This window comes from Boleophthalmus pectinirostris, unplaced genomic scaffold (genome assembly GCF_026225935.1).
Source record: "Boleophthalmus pectinirostris isolate CB_2022bp ecotype Guang Dong unplaced genomic scaffold, ASM2622593v1 HiC_scaffold_12, whole genome shotgun sequence".
NCBI classification, from domain to species: Eukaryota; Metazoa; Chordata; class Actinopteri; order Gobiiformes; family Gobiidae; genus Boleophthalmus; species Boleophthalmus pectinirostris.
In genome coordinates this window covers 29,125,479-29,144,374 of record NW_026571018.1, presented here as the reverse complement: position 1 = coordinate 29,144,374, position 18,896 = coordinate 29,125,479, and the positions used below count along the sequence as shown (strand labels likewise).

Below are 18,896 nucleotides of genomic sequence, written 5' to 3'. Positions count from 1 at the left end.
ATAGGTTACTTATAACTTTTGACAGTACACAAATAATTGTTTCCAATAATCATGAAGCCTCTGTTTGACACATACCTACAGACATAACATAACAGTATTTTAACACAATACATTTCATTGCTGTTTTACACATGCAATGACATTTGTTTAGGTATGGCATTAATTTGTAAAGATCCCACAAAAATGTACTTTAGGTTTATATAATGATTCTCAACTACAGACTTTTTCAATTTACGTCATAATTACATAATTATTCAGATTCAGTTATCAAATGTAATGAAGTATCGTTTTACACTATCAGCTACAATGAACATTTTTGAACACATTTCCTACCAAAAATCTAGCCCTCTATTACATAATCTTGATAAATTTGGGGGAAAAAAACTCACCTTCTGCCCAGCTGAAGACAGTTGTGGTCAGCACACACAAAATAACCACATGATAATACATAATGACTTGATAAAATATGAAATGTACTGATTTAAGTTGTAGATTTGCAAAGTATAACTGGTGAATTTAAATATTAAGTTACCAAATATGCGCAGAATTCAAATGTCTTTGTTAAAATAATAGTAATATAATACTAAAATACAGAGTCCCTAGATCACACACGTTTCACAGTGAATGAAGAGGAACTACCCAGGTGTTTCTATATGAACTGGGAGGACCAAATCAGAAAGCAGTGCTGTGATTGGTCAAATGATTTTATATTTGGAAAATATAAGTTAATCATTTTCTAATCATTTTACTGTAACTTTAATTGAATTCCTGCATAGCATTATAGTCATTATTTTATTTTATTGATGATGACCAAATTTGGCATCAAATGTTTTACTTCTGTACTGTAGAAATATAACCAGTCATTAAAAAGAAATCCTGTCTCCAGGAAGTTGATGTAATCCTGATTATCGTGTTGTTTGTGTACACAGATATAGAAGATAAGAGGGAAAATGGATTTGTCAACATCAATATCTCATGTTGTAGAACCTGTAAAGAAAATGTGAGGCCGCACAGGGCAACATCTAATTAGGCTCAGCAAACAAACCCTGGTCCAGTCAACACACCACTATAAGCCTCCTGGAGTCCTGCATGTAAAATGTGAGACTACAGAGACTGAATTGTAATACCAGGTCGTGTAATTGTAATCATGCTTGAAATCTAATATTTGAATGAAATGAAAAATATCACCTAAAACATAGAATAACCAGGAGAAACCGATCATTGTAAAAATATATCAATAAACTGAGCATCACATTATGATTGAATTTGCCTATAGATGGCGCTATTAATTTCACAGAAAGCTGGCTCACCTTACAGATAACGTCGTAGCTTATTCAAATATATATGAATACAAAACACATTATTTTTATTAAATGTTTATTCTGTTTTAAAACAAAAGCTTGCTCTTTATATAAACTTTAAGGTACATTTAACAGCCACATGATTTGGCAAAGTGCATAAATGTTTATTTAAAAAAAACACACACAATAGAGACAAAAGCAAACAAAAGATTCAATTCTGTCAACTGAACAAGAGTTTTAGAGTGAAGATGTTTCGCCACGCATCCAAGCAGCTTCTTCAGTTCGAAGTGACTTTTTTTGTTTGCTATGGATCGTTCCTGGACAACTGCAGGATTACACAGACATAGTAGAAATAACTCCCAAATTGTTATGATCATGGCTTATTGAAATAACAAAACAAAAGTATAACATTTATGACAACAAACAATGTGCTTTGTAAAATCAAATCATTTATAATCAGATCATCTTTGACTTGTCTCATTATAGACAGGTCCAGATGTTTTATTTGTTGCCACAGTCGGTGCAGAGGATGTCTTTGCCTTCAGCCACAAAGCGTTTGTTGGACAGACTCAGGGAGCACTTCTTACAGTTGAAGCAGTACTCGTGCCAAGAGCAGCCCTCAAATGAGATCACGTTTATGCCTTTTCCAAATCCTGAAAAAGATTGACATTTGTTTTTTGTTTGGTTTAAAATAGCAGCTATGCGCCCCCTAGTGCCCATTAATATTTTACACTTTAATTGCAGCACTTAGTTTTCTTTTAAAGCTACCATCTCTAATTAGCAGCAGTGGGGGATTTGCAAGTCTTGGTATGGACTCGAGTCTTGAGTCACTATTTTGATGACTTGACTTCATAAAATGGACTAAGACTTGGGACTGGACTTGAAAGTCCATGACTCAGGACTTGACTTGGACTTAAGTCCTGTGACTTGAAAAGACTTTATGCTTCTATTAAAAAATATTTTTCTCTTTACAGTTGATACATATGATACGTTGATTTTAGAGGAACAAACTGGAACATGCGTTTCCTACTGCTCTGTTTGTTACTCTGAATGTAAAAATAACTGAAGTACTATGATACGGTATCATCAAATGCCTTACAGTAATACACAATACAGTAAAACAAAGGGAACTACATAGACCATGAGCCTTCCATTTCAGTGCAAACTACATGACAAAAATATCAAATTTCAGTTATGACCGTTATGATTTGAGGTCTTGTCAAGACATTTAAAAAAGAAAAAGTAGCATTTCTATAGCTCTTTAAGCCTCTCCAAAATATTGAATATATAAATATACCATGATTTTTTTTAAAGCAAAATTTAGTTTATAAATTGCAAAATGCTAGTTGTTTTTAGTTCTTTGGTTCAAAGACTTGAAATGACTTGAAGCTCAGAGCAGAGGACTTGGACTTGTGGGCCACTGACTTGGGACTTGTAGTGGGACTTAAGTTAGACTTGACGTCATAGACTTGAGATTTACTTGAGACTTGCAAAACAATGACTTGGGTTTTATCTATATTAACTTTTGCAGCAGTCTGGCCTATTATTTGTCATAAAATGTGTACTTCTTGCAGTGAGCTAAAAAGTTAAATTAAAAATCATACTTGTCTGTAAAGGTAATGGATCTAACTAGAAGTCAAAGACAGGAGGAAGTATAAAATGCAACACTTCAAAGTGGTTACTGAGAGACAGAAAATCTTAGTACCTAAAATGAAATAATGAATCCCTGGTCCCTTGTCTCATGAGTGTAGTGATATCTGACCTGTGATGGGGTTGTTGCAGCCAGCGCACTTCTTGGCCACGTTGTTCTTGTAGCAGTCCACGCAGAAGGGCTGGTCCTGGTGGTTTGTGAAGCTAGTCCCGGCCAAAGGTTTGGAGCAGGACACACACACGAAGCAGTGACTGTGCCACGGCTGTTCCTGGTACGTCACACCCCCAGAGGTGATGGGCTGAAGCAGAGGAGAGACAGCTTAAAGTAGGGTTGCACCATGATGGAAACAGGAGCATCATCAGTTAAGAGAATACTGAATTATGAACTCCTCAACTACAACAAGAAATAGGCCTATATGTCATCCACAACAAGTTGGTGGAGGTCTAAACTACAGAATTATAATTTTTTTCTTTAAAAAGACAGAATTATTTTCTTGTTTGCAGAAGATAGTTGATTATCTAACTGAATAACCACAGCATTGTGTTTAACTGTGCAACCCCTGTTGACAAGCAAAACAAATACTTAAGTGTTATATAAATGAATCAGTCGATTATAAATGTCATGTAAGTAAAAGACCCATTATCAAAGTATGTTTCTGAGTTTTAATACATATACCTTTTTACAGCTGAAGCACTGCTTGGCAAATTTCTTGTCATGGCAAGAGCTGCAGAAGATGTTGTCATCCTTGGAGACAAAGCTCTGAGTTCCTATTGGACGTTTACAGTTGGAGCAGGTGAAGCAGTCATCATGCCACGATTTCCCTTTGTACTCCATGCTCTCTGTGTCTTTAGAGGAAACACAAAACATAGTAAGTGATGTAAAGTTACTTGGTGTTACTTTGTCTGACCTTTGTTCAGTTTTGTCAAATCTGGTTAACACATTACAGCCATCTGCTGGTTACAACTGCTTATTGCACTCTGTCTTCTGAGTCCTTCACAGACCCCTAATATATTTTAGTAGACTTGACCAGAGTGTTAAAATCACAAGATCATGAAGAGAAAATAGATTTTATGTGACACAATTTGTCATGCTTTTGGTGTGGGGCAAACACACTATACAAGGTTCCTGAATTGCTCATCATTTCAGCGATATGATAAAAAGCTCAATTATAGCAGTTTATTTTCAAAACTTTTCTCTGTTAGTATGAAAAAATACTGTCTATCCTAAGGTACACACTTAGATACACATATTACTTCATACAATTGCATAGTTGGTCTTTACAAGTGCAATTACACTATTTTGGCAGCACATTCAAAAGTTAAAGATTTGACCATTCATTTAGTAAAATTCAGTATGTTTTTGATTGAAAAACCCTATAAAATTACCCAAACTCTAACATAAACAAAGCATATATCTATCTCTACCACATGGCTATTACCAGGCAGGATAGGTTTGTAGCAGCCATTGCAGCGTGGTGCGTCCTCTCGGGAGCAACACTTTCCACACAGGATCCTCTCGTCTTTGGTGCTGAACGGCTCTTTGGCCAAAGGCTTGTAGCATTTGGCACAGCGGAAACAGTCCTCATGCCAGTGACGGTTCTTATGGGTCAGCTCCTATTCAAAGAAGAGGCACAAAAAGTTACAAAATGTTCATATTAATACACAATAAAAATAAGTAAGTAAGTGTTTTGTGTGGATTTAGTCCTGTTTAGTTTGGTTCAGCTCTGGTCCTAGTTATGGCTTATGGTTAATGGTTAATGATTTATTAGTGGTTTGGTTCAGTTTGCTTTGGTTTGCTACATGCTTATTCTTGATAATTATGTTCTGTATTGGTTATTATTTTGCATAAACTCTAAATTCAAATAATCAAGTCATTACTCAGTACGCTGGTTGCAGAACAATGTTTGAGAATGAAAAATAGCAAAAAGAGTATGATTAATATAAAACCTACTTTGGTCTCCACAGAGATGGGCCGGCGGCACTCGTGGCACGTGTTGGCACAGAACTTGGTGTGGCAGCGAACACAAACTGGACGGCCCTCGTTTCGAACAAATCTCTTCCCCCCTAGGTCCTCTCTGCAGTAGAAACAGTGAGTGCCTCCGTCTGCCATCGTAAAGCAGTCACCTGACAACAGTAGAAACATATTTCAAGATCGACATGTAATTTTTAATGTATTCCTTTAATGGGAAACTTAACTTTAATATGATGGAAATGAAAATATAAAAACAGTAGGTAAAACGTCAAAAGAGATCATATAGGCTTAAGTACAAGAAGTACAATTACTTCCAAGTAACATGTAGTGACTTATAACAACCACATGAGGGCGCCATTGAAGCATTGAATGTGATGCGGTGAAGCGGTGACGCACACAATTCTACCATAGTTTTAAATTCTTCAATTCTTACAAAAAATGACGGTATATTAAATTTAATTTACTTTACAAAGATATGCACTTTTAAGATTCAGATGATTTAAGATTTAAGATGTCAGTTAGACATAATCTCACAGTGGACAAATTTTCTAGTTTTCTATTTTGAGGGGGCTAACCACTTTGCCATTACAAACTCAAGCAGAATAACTGTAAATTGATAACTCATCATTTTCCACATTACACAATACCAGGAAAATAAAGCTCCTTAATTACTAGACTTCATACAGACCAGTAAGGATGTTATAAACATATTTTAGTTGAATTATCTAAGATATTTCTCATACCACAAAATCTGAATTTTCCACAAATAACCATGCACACCACAAGTAGTTTCCTGCATAATCACTACGTACTTACACCATTACATTATGCAGTAATTGCAGAGTTCAAGCGGAAATAAGCAACATTTCCTGTTGTTGAAATCTTCGCTCACTCATACAAAATATCACTATGGAAATGGCAAAACAAAAAGATGGCAATATAGATTAAGAAATGTAAAACAAATAGTACCTCACTAAAATATCTTGGTGATGTACTTGTTGTGGCAACAAAGGTATTGTGCTACTTTTGTTGTGGTAGTTAGTATTGGTGATACTTTTTTCCTTGTGTGTTACTTTAATTTTACTGTTTATTGCATGGAAACGCCAAAATGCGATTGTTCTTTCAAGACTAAAATAAGACACAAAGCTTCATGAATGCCTGTTTTCCCTTTTATACTGTTACAGCAGAGGACAGCTACTATGTACTTCTACTTTAGTGACACTATTTTTGAAGTACGCTTGGATATTTTGAACTCTTTTTTATTGTAATTATTTCCTACTCTGTGTACCTTTACTACTTAGATACAGTTTGAATAAGCCCCTCCTCCTCCTCTCACACTGATGTAAGCCGCACTTGGTGAAACGTGTTGAGTCCAGACTAGAGCAGGTTCACGGTGACTGACCAGCAGGAATCTAACCCCCATGCAGAGTTAGTGTTCACGTTTAGGCCGCGGGGAACGAGGAATCCCTGGTATGACTTCTGCGGCTGCGTTTGGTCTTTTGACGACTCCATGACACAAATACACTCCGACCGCTCCCAGGAAACAGAAAAACCACAAACTATACTTCTGTTGTATAGTATGGACTACTAAAAGGGTGAGAGAGAATACAAGGGGAATGTTAGGCTGGTTAGGTTAGGCTGCTTTTAGATTATTTTCCTCATATTTTTGATGACCAGAAACAAGATTTTTACTCAGTGCCATTTAATGTGCCAGAAATATTCTATTTTGTCAGCTCCTTTACTGCCACAAGATTAAAAAACCCAAACCTATTCACTGACGATATGCAGTGACTGATCCTTAATTTGATTAAAAATTTGCACAATATGTCTGAATGCACAGTAGACACCTAAGTCTTCACTTTATGTTAGAATAACACATAAAAAATAGATCAAATACTTTCTCAAATCAAAGGGAAAACCATGAGGTAAAATAAGGCCAGATCAAACCCAAATTTGAGGCATTTGAGGTGGGAAGAATAGCCATAAATTGTACTCAAACGAAAAATGTTTTTGTGTAAATTTGCACTTATTAAAAATAAAAAAAAAAAAAAAAATGTACAGTAAATAAATTAATATGTATAATCAATTGAGCATTCCTTTGATACACACATATTTATACAGTATCTATACATATTTTGATAATGTACATATTTCCACTAGTTTGCCATTTTTCTATTTTAATTCTCAATTATTAAATCAATTGCACAACACATAAAAGAGAATGAACTTTTACAATAAACACAGGAATTGATTCATCGTTTTCTCCATCCGGGCACTTTAAAGAGGAAGTAGCCTGTTTGTCTTTGGCTTGACTCAGGTATGGGTCAGGTTAATGTTTCCAGTGCTCTACTTAAGTCAAATAATGTCTTTTGTCCTCTTCATTGATCATCCTGTAAAGTCTAAAGCACCCGTGTTTGTCAATTGGGTGAGGTTCCATGTCCATCTTTGTGTAAACTTAGAAAAATCTGCAAAAGCACTATAAAATTAGTCCAAGGTACATAGAGTAGTGTTTGTTGAAGCTGTAGACGTGGTGTAGTGCAGTTCTGCTATCAGCTCTGGAGTATAATGTTATCTGATGGGAGCGAACAATATGCAGGAAGGAGCTGGTATTCAGGACAGTAGAGGAATAAATCAAGTTTATCTGACGTCATTGGACTGAAGACTCTGCTGGAGCAAGTTTAGCCTTATTTCATAACAATAAATTCAACATTGTGGACACAGATCACTGTCTTTCAAACGTACTGCCAATAATAACGTTTTATAATCTCAGTGGAAAATGCTAAATGCCAAAAGCTGAAAGTGTTCTCAAAACTGGAGCTGCACAGTTAACCTCTTACTATTGCACCCTATTTTTCCTAAAATGTCAGACTAAAATGACTCTCAATTCAAACGGAATCTGTTTCTGAACCCTTGGGAGCACAAACAAATGGTCAGACTTTGTGAAACTATGGCTCTATAGTTTTGGCCTTTGCTGTCTACTCTAATTTTAAGTATAACTAAGATCTACACAGAGGAAAGTCAGATTTCAAATACCGCCTCAGTTTTTGGAGAAAATATTAGAATAGGTATAGATTAGATAGTAGATAGAGTATTTGTTGAGTCTTGACCATTCTCATGTCAAAGCTTTTTTTTTTTTTTTTTTTTATCAGAATGGTTGATTTAAATGAAAATAGGTGGGTTACACATCTCCATTAATGTTTTACATGACCATGAGATCAGAAGCTGGACAAGCTGAAATGATTTAAGAAAAAGCACAAGGATCCTCATCAAGGCCCTTGGAATTTTAAAACCCAGTGGTAAATCTGGCTGCATTCACCCTTGATTTGGCGCTGGGTTGATCCCAGTTTGGTCCTATTCTAGTCCTAGATTGATTGATTGATTTCTAGTCCAAGCCTACGTTAAGTCCCACTTTAGTCCCAATTCTGAGAAAGCTCTACTTTACATTTATTCAATTACAAATGGTTCTATGACTCCAAAATACCTAGAAAAACAGACCTGACTTGTTGAATTGGTCTGGTTTGGACTCCATGTAGATAGAAAGGTTTAATACCAGACTGTGAAACATTCTAGACAAAGGAATGACATGGAGAAAAGCATTTGATGGGCCCTCCACCAGAAAGGTTACACAATGTACCTTTAAAAAAAATATAGATGATAAATGATCATTGAAACTGACAAATAACCCTGAAGTAGAATTATCAAAAAAAAAAACAAAAAAAAAGATTCCAAATGTATGTCATTAAAAAAAGCAATAAATAAAAAAGAAAAAAAAAAAAGAAAAATGAAACCCTTAGTAGTAATTTTGTATCTATAATGAGTCACAGAAGTTAGTTATACAACCCTAACATTGTGTTCAGTTCAGTACATTCGCATACTTTTCTCAGTCCATTTAAGTTGAATTAACTTAAGTTTCCGGACAGACCAAATAACAAAATCGCACATTCACAACATAAAAGCATTCTTGCTCGACTATTACAGGACTTACTTCCAGCTGGGGACATGCAACTGTTTCCCATAAATGAACAATACACACCCTCTTACCCTATTTTGGGCTTCACACAATTACAAACCAAATGCACAAATAGCCCTTTATAGCAGTAGATAATCTTGTATCCTTACATCCCTGCTTCCTTCCTCAATGACGTCTTTTTATTTCTGGATTTTTCTATATAGAGCCACATTGTCGTCATTTGTTGGTTTTGTGGACTTGGGTTTGAGCCTAGATTTTGGGAAATGTTTTAATGGTTGCTATAACATTTTTTTGAAGTGGTTTGGACGAGATGCTAAAATGTGCTATTATTAACAGGAATTCAACCTCTAAGAAACACTTAAAAGCTCATGTGAATAGGAAAAACGACTTGACTATATACTGTAACTTATGACTATTCTTATTAAACAATAGCTTCTTTTGTATTCAGGACACTGTTTATAACCTGTAGCAGACACATGAGAGACAAACAACATGAGCATTAACAACAAGCTGTATTGTGCTGTATTACATTAAAAAGAGTCGTCTTAGTATTATTTTTATTACTATTTTATTACAATTACTATATATTTTTTGGTTTCTGGAAAGTTGCTAATGACTCTGTTTGATAAGTCATCCTTTCAGTGTAATGTGTTTTAAATGTGTTGTGCAAAATACAAGTTCAAATCAAATAATTCAAACTATTAGGTTGTAGAGATGCAATGATGCAGCTCTTTCAGCTCCAATACTAGGGCTGTAACAATAACTGAAATATCGTGATATCGTATCGTCAAAGTTCTCACAATAATATCGTGAACCATCAAAATATATCGAATTACAAGTCTCTTTGCTTAAATTAAGAGTTATGGTATAGCAATAGCTAAAAAAAGACAGAGGGAACTACATAGACCATGATCCTTTGCTCCATTTCATTGTAGACTACATGAGGAAATAACAGTTCTAACACTTTTAAGTCTTGTCAAGGAATTTTCAATTAGGAAAAAGTAGAATATTCACAGTTTAGTTCACCTCCACAAAATATCACAATAAATATCGTACCGTAAGATGTATATCATGAAAATATCGTACCAAGACATTTGGATACCATTACATCTCTAATCATGAGCCTCCCCACAATATTGCAATAAATATCGTACCGTGATGTTCATACTGTGACGATATCGTATCGTGAGACTTGGATATCATTACACCTCTATCCGATACTGATCCATATCCAATATTTCCTGATACCAGTGTAGGGACAGAAAATGGTACCATTTCCATAAGACACAGTTAACTTATTACACAAGAGATGCAACTGTGTCATGCAACTGTTATTTATGCTTCAACTTATGACTGATAAAAATTCTAACATTATGAGACGTTCTAGGCCGAAATCAGCCTTTAAACTGTGTTGTTACATCTAATTAAAGGCCCAAACCGGATATGTCACCTTAACAGATAACAACAAACAGAAACCAAAAGCAAAATTTTCAGTAACTGCCAGTATCAGTGTATCCCTAATTTTAAGTTGATGCTTTTTGTGAGCAGTGACTGGTGCTTGATCAGACGCCCTTCCTTTTAAAATCTTCAAATTTGAAAATCCAGCTGATCAAATCTATAAATGATGCATAATAAAAAAAATAAGATATGAGTTTATATAATTGATAACAACAAACTTTGATACCTTCACTGTTTAACGCTGTGTTGTGTTACAGTGAGCAGAAGTAACCATAGTAACAGTCATAATAATGCACGCAGTGTGTTGCTTGTTGCTCTTTCATTAAACTGTTTATGGCTGTGCGCTGTTCATTTACAGAAGGGCCAACTTTTCCCACTGTAATTTCACTAACAACCATTTACTGTCAACATTAGGGTTCAGTGTGGTGGCAAATCTGAGCTGTAAAATTAGCTCAAAGAGGTGACATCATGCAGTATGGGAATTGGTTAAATCACATGAAAAGTGAGAGGCTATAAATGCCTTATTAATCCTGACCAGAGTTAAACCAGGATTAAACAAACTCAAGTGAACCAAAACCACAACTGAACAAAAAATTATCAAATTAGGATCAACAATACCAATAATAGTCTATTGATACTTTGCATTGACATCATGCTGGGGCTGTTCTACATGTAGCTGTAATGCTGAAATGTTTAGGAGTTACCATGGTGACAAGATGCACACATTAGAAACCACTGTCAAAAAGTTTTAAGATCATCTCAAAACTAAATTGATTTAAACCAGAGCCTGTGATCAATAGGAGCGTTCATGGTCACATTTAGGGGTTTTATTTTCAACAAAACGAAAAACTGTTGGTTATTGCTAATGCTAACTAGCGTGCGACTATAATTTCACGTGTGAGAGACTTGTTTTAAAACACAAATCATTAGGGGTGTAACGATATGCAAGTCTCACGATACGATATCGTCACGGTATGAACCTCACGGTACGATATTTATTGCGATATCGTGGGAAAGCTCACGATATGATGGGGAGGCTCATGTTTAGGGTTAACAATAACAAATCTCTCTGTACAATATTTTCACAATATACATCTCACCGTACGATATTTATTGTGATATTTTGTGGAGGCTAACAAAACTGTGAATATGCTACTTTTCCTCTAAAAATGCCTTGACAAGACTTAATCCAAAGAACTAAGACTTAAAAGTGTTAGAACTGTTATTTCTTCTTGTAGTCTTCACTGAAATGGAGCAAAGGATCATGGTCTATGTAGTTCCCTCTATCTTTTTTAAGCTATTGCTACACCATAACTCTTAATTTAAACAAAGAGATTTGTAATTCGATATATTGTGATGGTCCACGATATTATTGTAAGAACTTTGAAGATACGATATCATGATATTTCGGTTATTGTTACATCCCTACAAATCATCTCAACTGTTGTAGTTCCAGCTAAATCAGCCCTTTATGGTCAGATTGTGTTAAAATAAAGCACAGATTAAGGCCTAATAAAGTCTCAGACAGAGCAGAGCCTACAGTTAGCATTACACCTTCAGGGAACGTTGATGACATCAACTGCGAAGTACCAGTACTATGGGTGTGCAGAAATATTGAAATATCGAAATATCATACCATTTAATGTGATAATACAGTATTGATATAATGGGCTGGTGTATCAACATATTGGCAAGAGTGTTTTTTGTTATATTTTACAAAATTATTTTGTTGCTGCACTACAGTTTTGTTACTTGTTTAGTGGAAGGAAACTCATTTATGCAACACATTTGACATTTTCACTGTTTTGATGATTAAAATGGATGTGTTTCATATTCATTTTGCACAAGAAGTGGTGACTTTTAGTATCACAGCCATCGTTTAGACATTATTTTTTATTGAACCATATGGAATTGATTTGAAATATATTGTATCGAATTGTATTGAATCAAAAGTGCACTGTATCGAGATATGTATCGTATCGTATCGTGGCCTATGTATCAAGGTATGTATCGTATCGGCAACTTCTTAATGATACCCAGCCCTAATTAATACAGTCTAAAGTATAATGGGAACTAGGCCAGAAACTACACTAGACATAATTTTAACTTAATTGTATAACAATATGCATTAGTTTTAGTGTATCTTTGACTGAATTTTTTTTTTTTTTACCAAGTTTATGATTCATATCTGTAATTACTATTTATGGCTTCATGAGTGCACGCAAGAATCTCCATGTTGGTAAGATTATTTCTTTACAGCAACTTCACATGAAAAGCAGTATTGTATTTGTTTAATTCAGGTTGTCACAGTTGACAGGACTTGAAGCTATAAGATTCTGAGTTTGTTTACCCACTCAATCACCATAAAAAACTGGATTTGACATATAGTAGCTTTGGAAATTGGGTATTGTGTTCTCAAATATGCGCCTCAACCCTTGGCCCCCGCCCTTCATCTGAGATCTTAACAATTTATTGAATGCAAACGCAACCTATTTCTATCTCCCATTTGTTGGCGTTTGCCCGGGCATCTGTGCTGGCATGAGCTTATCTCTGAAGAATGTGGCGGAGAAATGAGAAACAGGAAGCCTATGGGGATGACAAGGCGGGGACTGAGCTTTTAAAACATTTAAAAACCCATTTCAACATCTTAAAGGCAAAATTTATACAACACACAATTAAAACAAGCTATTTCTACCTGCTGCTTGTACTTTACACATGCAGGTGTCTGTGAAACTACTTGACCCAGCAACCAAAGAGTTTTAATTAGTGACTAGAAATTTCTCTCCACTTGGGTTTAAATCCTCAGAGTATTTTAACAATTTGGATATCTGACACAGTAACCCCAAGAACTCGCCCTTAAGTGGGATGTATGAATTTAGATCATTTATTTTGTCTAAGCTGCATTTCACATCTCACGTTTTTCTGTTTTCATCTGCTTGGACATGTTTGAAAACGTTCTTACTGTAAGCAGGGTTGCCCTTCCACAGATCAGACTTGTAACTTGGCATCACCTGCTAGTGTACACTGAGATAGATGAGCTTAATGCAATATTGTAGGATATTCCGGATAAACCAATAACATCTTTTTTGTGGAAATTCACAGCAAAAATTTTCTGAAATGTTTTATTGAAAGAAATGGAAAAAAGCCAGACAATGTCCTATATTTATATTTATTAGAGCTGTAATTTGCAATCAGCAAAGTTTTGTTGCTTCAGCCCTGGAAAATATTTTTTTACTTGAGATAAAATCTGAATGTTACGTGACTTATTCAAAACTAAGATTAACCCAAAATTAATAAAACATTCCCTATTACACATTTGCCATTTGCTTAGCCTATCCAAATATTGAGAACAACTTAGAAACCAGCACCACCCAAATCCCACTGGGAGCATCCCCGAAGAGATCTGACGCCAATAATTCAATGTCAAAATAAAGTAATTGAATCTGCTCGCACCAGGCCCAACTAAACATGTGCTGTCTGTGAAGTCCAGTAATTGTTTCATTTGGCACCAAGTAGCCGCATACCAGACAGAGAAATAAAGCAGATACACAAATCAGAGATTCAGTGTCCTAAAACCCAAATGGGAACACCAGTTGCCCCATGCCTGGTCTCTGCGTGTTTTAAGAACTGCATGTTTAGGTAGATCCTATAGGATGGAGTGAGGTGCACAGGATTTGGAGGCTGTAGTAGTCCTGGTGGTAACTGTAGTTTAAATTTTTGCTATTTGTGATTTGTTTTGTCAAGTTCACACATTTTAAGGCAACTTAAGCCAATCTCCTTTGACAACACACTGAAATATAAACTTCTGAACAAATCAAAGAATCAAACGCATTTTAGAACATGTTTGTGTGTAGAAGTAGCAGTAGTAATAGAAGTAGGTAGTAATAGTAGTATTAATAGCAGTTAATTATAATTACAAATTCACAATGATTATTTATGTCTTGATTTTTGTTTGTATTGTAATTTTAGTGCAAAGCACTTTGAATTGGTTTGTGTTGGAATTGTTCTCTGCAAATAAACTGGCCTTGCCTAAAAACAGATGTAAAACTGAAGGGCAGAAATATATGACAAAACCATTTGGATGGAAAGTAACTTAATTCTATTATGCATTCTAGTAATAGTACTAATAGCTGTATTTGCTGCAATCCTGTTGGAACACTAATAACAGTGGAGCTAGTAATAAAAGTAGCACTACCACTGTAGTGGCAGTGGTAGAAGTAGCAGTAGCTGCTTGTATGTATATGGATCTGTACTATGCACTTTCTAATGTTGAAATAATTCTGTTCCTATTTTCTGATGAAGATGTCTTTCAGAGCCAAGCAGCTGACAAATCCAGATGGAAAAGAAAGAAAGAGAAATATAAATTGTATTTCCAATGACTTTCTATGACCCAGAACCTCAATAGTCAGAGTCACTGCACATGATCAGTGGTGGAAAGTAGCGGGATACTTCACTCACATTTTCCCAAACAGAATGTTGTCAGAAAAAATCTATACAATACCCACAAGGCATTTTGTTATTTGCATTTGCCTTTTGTTTTTTGATCTGTCAGGAGAAGCACTTCCTTCTCCAACCAGAGCCAGGACCTTGAATACCTCAATCAGAAGCATTAGCCTGGTATGTAATAGGCTGTTTTACATTAGATGAATCATATAGTAGTCTTTTATAGCTCTTTTACAGACACACATTCCTTCACTCACTACTCAGTGGTGGTAAACTACTTCTTTAGCTACAGCTGCCCTGGGCTAGACAGAAGTGAGGCTGCCAATCTGCACCATCAGCCCCTCCAACCATCACACCAGTCACAGATGCACACACCATTCATACTAGGTCATGTGGGTGTAGCTGCTTACCCAAGAACAAAATGACCGCACGTGGTCCAAGTGGAAATCAAAGTACCAATCTTTGAGAAACCACTGGCTACTATTTTTCTTCCCTCTCTGCATGATGTCTCCAGTGATACAGGAACTTACAGGACTCGGAGAGCAGTCCCTGTGTACTTTTACCTCTATACTTTGGACCACAACTGTTTAGAGTCTGTAGTCCAACATGGTCCCTCTTACTGCCAATGTCACTTCAGTACTTTTTTTTCTTTTGCCTGGATCTGCCAAACACTACAAGCTCCAGTCACAACTCCTCGTCATCACCTCTGTCCAGATGTGTTTCTCTGCTCAAAAACAGATGTGTGAGATATGACCCATATTCAGAGAAGGAAATACTTCAAATCTGAACTCAGCTAAACTGGTTTTAACAGTATTTAATGTGCAGAAAATTTTGCTGCCTTTACTACCACCACAGTACCATTATAACCTTAGTACTGTTACAGTTGGTGCTTCTACTACTAGTAACTTAACTATTTATACTATTTTATATTTTTGTGACTAATGTTAGTGATACACCTGCTTCTAATAGCCTACAAGTACAATTACAAATACGTCAAGAAAAGTACTACTTTACAAAAAATACATTACAAGTATGTTTTAGGAAATATTGCCAATAAAGTGCTGATTGTTAACTTCACCTAATCAATATATAACTTTGCATAATTAAGTAAACTTGCAGTTTTATAAAATATACTTTATGAAGTCCCAAACTTTTGGAATTGAGTTTTCAGTAATGATATACTATTATTAAATTTCACTGGTATTCAAATACAGCCTCAAAGTCTTCATAAAAGTGTAGGATTACAACAACTGCAAAACTCCATCAAACTCTTCTCTTCTGGGATCCATAAAAACACAAAAAGATAACGCTACAGTTTGCATAGCGTTTACATTGTGCGCCTTTAAACTCACCACAGGCAAGAAACAACAGGGACTTTTCAGGCATGACGTATTGCCAGACAAATTGCATGAAGTTTTACTAGGCTGTGATGTATTTTATGAGAGTGAGTCATGCTAATTTCTTTAACATGTTGCCACCAGATCTGATTCAGAGCTCCCCGTGGTGCTCCTGTCTCTTTCTGAGAGAGAGAGAGAGAGAGAGAGCAGTCTGTTGGACTGAAAGGTCAAATTAAACATGTCTAGCTCACTGGAAGTACATCGCCGTACTTTGGAAGTGTAGTAAAAATATTTCCAGATGTATTCTTGAATGTAACTACATGAACAGGGCTACAACGGGGGCATGCAGTGTGGTGCAATTACGCTGAACTGTGTTTTCTTAATTGGGAAAGATAAGGTCATTAGGCTATAGGTTAAGACTGCACATAAAATATAAAGCCTATAGGAGACTCAATGCAGGGGACAATGTTGGATATGTAATACATTTGTTAAGTGTTTACCCATTCAACTTTTGGTTGCAGTAGGCTTCATGCTGGTTTGTGTCACTGGGTAAGATACTTAAATTTCACTTAAGTCATGGCTACTAGTAAAGGAAGGGCATCTGACATAAAAAAAGGAGCGGCTAAATTAAAAACAATGCTTCATCTTATTGTTACTGTATATTTAATCCAGAGTACATGTGGTGATTAATTTATTCAGGAACAACTGATGATGCAAAACATGATGATATTGCTATTTTAATAAGCCTTAGGCAGTTGGCAGTATTGTCTGTTCTGCCTCCTGTTAAGTAGGTCTATACTGCATCACTGCATGCACATTATGTCAAACTTTAGGTCTGTACGCAAAAGCTATTTACACATTTACTTGCAGTGACCCATTCCAGTTGCCTAATTTTATTATTTAAAAAAAAAAAAAAGAATTTGAATTTCTTCATGTCTCTTCCTCCCTCCTGTTTTTTTCCAGGTGGAATGATGATTATTTGTCAGGTTTCAAGTGTCAGCACTGGTTTGGCTGCACAAAAGTTCCATTTAAGATGAAAAGAATGGGAATCTCACTTTCTCAACTATAGACATTGAGTCAAAATCCCCAAATAATGTTATTCGATCATAGGTATGCCCATTGTAGTGAACACTTGTCTTGGTGATTTTATTTTATTTTATTGTCATAATAACAGTTGTCGGCCAGTGGGTAGGCTAAATAAGTATGATTGGGTTTATGGTTTGCACATCATGAGCATCAAGACTACATGTTTGTAGTGCACAATAACTCCCTACAGTGGCTTTGTTCACATGCACATCAAAATCAGATTAGTCTCTGATTTCTGGATTTTTTAGATTACTTGAAAGACATGAAAACTGCTTAATCTGATGTGAGCAAACAGATTATGATCAGGAATAAATTAGATAATTTTGCTTTTTACATGTCATTTAAATAATCTTTTAACTCAAAAAAGGGTGCATGTAACTGTAACCACAGCAAATGATGTGAAAAATATCTCATGGACTTCCAAAATGTCCATCTCAGGCATTATAAGGCCACGTTGGAAAATGTAATAGATTTTGGTAAACTAAAATTACCAAACACTCTAAACTATCTTACTTTATTGCATAGGCTACTTGATTATTTATGGATTACTGGGCAAAACTAGTAGGTTTATGTAACACGTGTTATGTTAAAAAAGTAATTCAATCACTCCCGTTGGCCATAATCTCGTAGTCTATCACAAGGGCAGTGTCAAAGTCCCTATAGGATACAGGATCCTGCCTCCAGACGCACTCCTCTCACACATGCGGCGGGACAATGAAAAATAGCTGTACAGGAATTTAAATTGACCTCTGCGAAGCATTTTCAGTCCCAGCGGTTCCATCACACACGCGGGGAAAACGGCCTCTTAACTGGAAACAGATTTAAGGAGCTGCCCACAGCTTTCTCTGCAAGTCTACCACTGTAGCGCAGATTTTTATGCAAACTTGCACATTGTAGACACGCAGTGAGTGACAGACGGATAGCCAACGCCCCACTGAACTATACGGTTTATTTCCTTCCTGCATATCAAAAGGCAGTGTTGGGGAATCGTGTATGAAAGAGGAAAAGGAGTCATGCCATGTACAGTTTAAGAACATGGTACCGAAGTTGTGCGTAAAGACGCGCACAACATCTCAAACAAAATAAACAACGCTGACAGGTGTACTATTACAAGAGGAGAAGCTAATAAAATATGCAGTTACGTTGATTGTTTGTGAACTAAATAAGATGCAGAATGCGTAAAAAGATGTATTCGGTCTATTAGTAGAGCGATGGAACCTGTTGTAGGTAGTTGCACTAAAGTTCGAAAGTCTTACCGGATTTGGAGTGATGTTGTTGGGGAAGAGAAGCAGCGGAGTCCGGGCAGTTCGGAGGTTGCAGCAGGACCCCGTGATGAAAAGTTGCACTGACGGCCACTTCATAAATACTTCCATGTGCGACAAGTTCAACACGAAAATCCAGCCCCATTCAGGAGGTTGTGTGCACGGGATTTCAAAATAAAAGATTCCAAACAAGAACGTAACACCTGATTTCAAACTAAGAGTTGGGCTAAATTCCGATCTTTTAAATAATATATCTAACTCATTTTAATCACATAACCTGCATGTTATTTCGTTTGATTTTTGTTCAGTTAAATCTATGTACAGCATTTATTTGAATATGATTTTCAAAAGAGCTCCAGAATCATGAGGGCATTAGTGCAAAATGTCTATTTGATTTGGGTTGTGGGGTTTTAAATA

General features: G+C 35.9%; 1 protein-coding gene across 1 annotated transcript; it reads right to left on the bottom strand.

Annotated features, from left to right (window-relative positions):
- Positions 1 to 1,349: 1,349 nt before the first annotated feature.
- Positions 1,350 to 18,631, bottom strand: LOC110162194 (four and a half LIM domains protein 1-like). Its single transcript, XM_020927057.2, has 6 exons — positions 18,474 to 18,631; positions 4,903 to 5,075; positions 4,391 to 4,565; positions 3,628 to 3,797; positions 3,064 to 3,250; positions 1,350 to 1,954 (listed from the first exon to the last, which is right to left on the bottom strand). Exons 1-6 carry the CDS (start codon positions 18,622 to 18,624, stop codon positions 1,803 to 1,805), a joined length of 1,008 nt encoding a protein of 335 aa, XP_020782716.2. The 5' UTR covers positions 18,625 to 18,631; the 3' UTR covers positions 1,350 to 1,802.
- Between the last annotated feature and the right edge of the window lie 265 nt (positions 18,632 to 18,896).

Excerpts from the sequence above, each read along its gene's own strand:
- LOC110162194 (XM_020927057.2), bottom strand. The coding sequence starts at position 18,624 with ATGGGGCTGGATTTTCGTGTTGAACTTGTCGCACATGGAAGTATTTAT. Across the intron at positions 3,251-3,627 it reads AGTGCTTCAGCTGTAAAAAG|CCCATCACCTCTGGGGGTGT; the intron begins GTATATGTATTA and ends CCTCTGCTTCAG. Across the intron at positions 1,955-3,063 it reads CTGCAACAACCCCATCACAG|GATTTGGAAAAGGCATAAAC; the intron begins GTCAGATATCAC and ends AATCTTTTTCAG.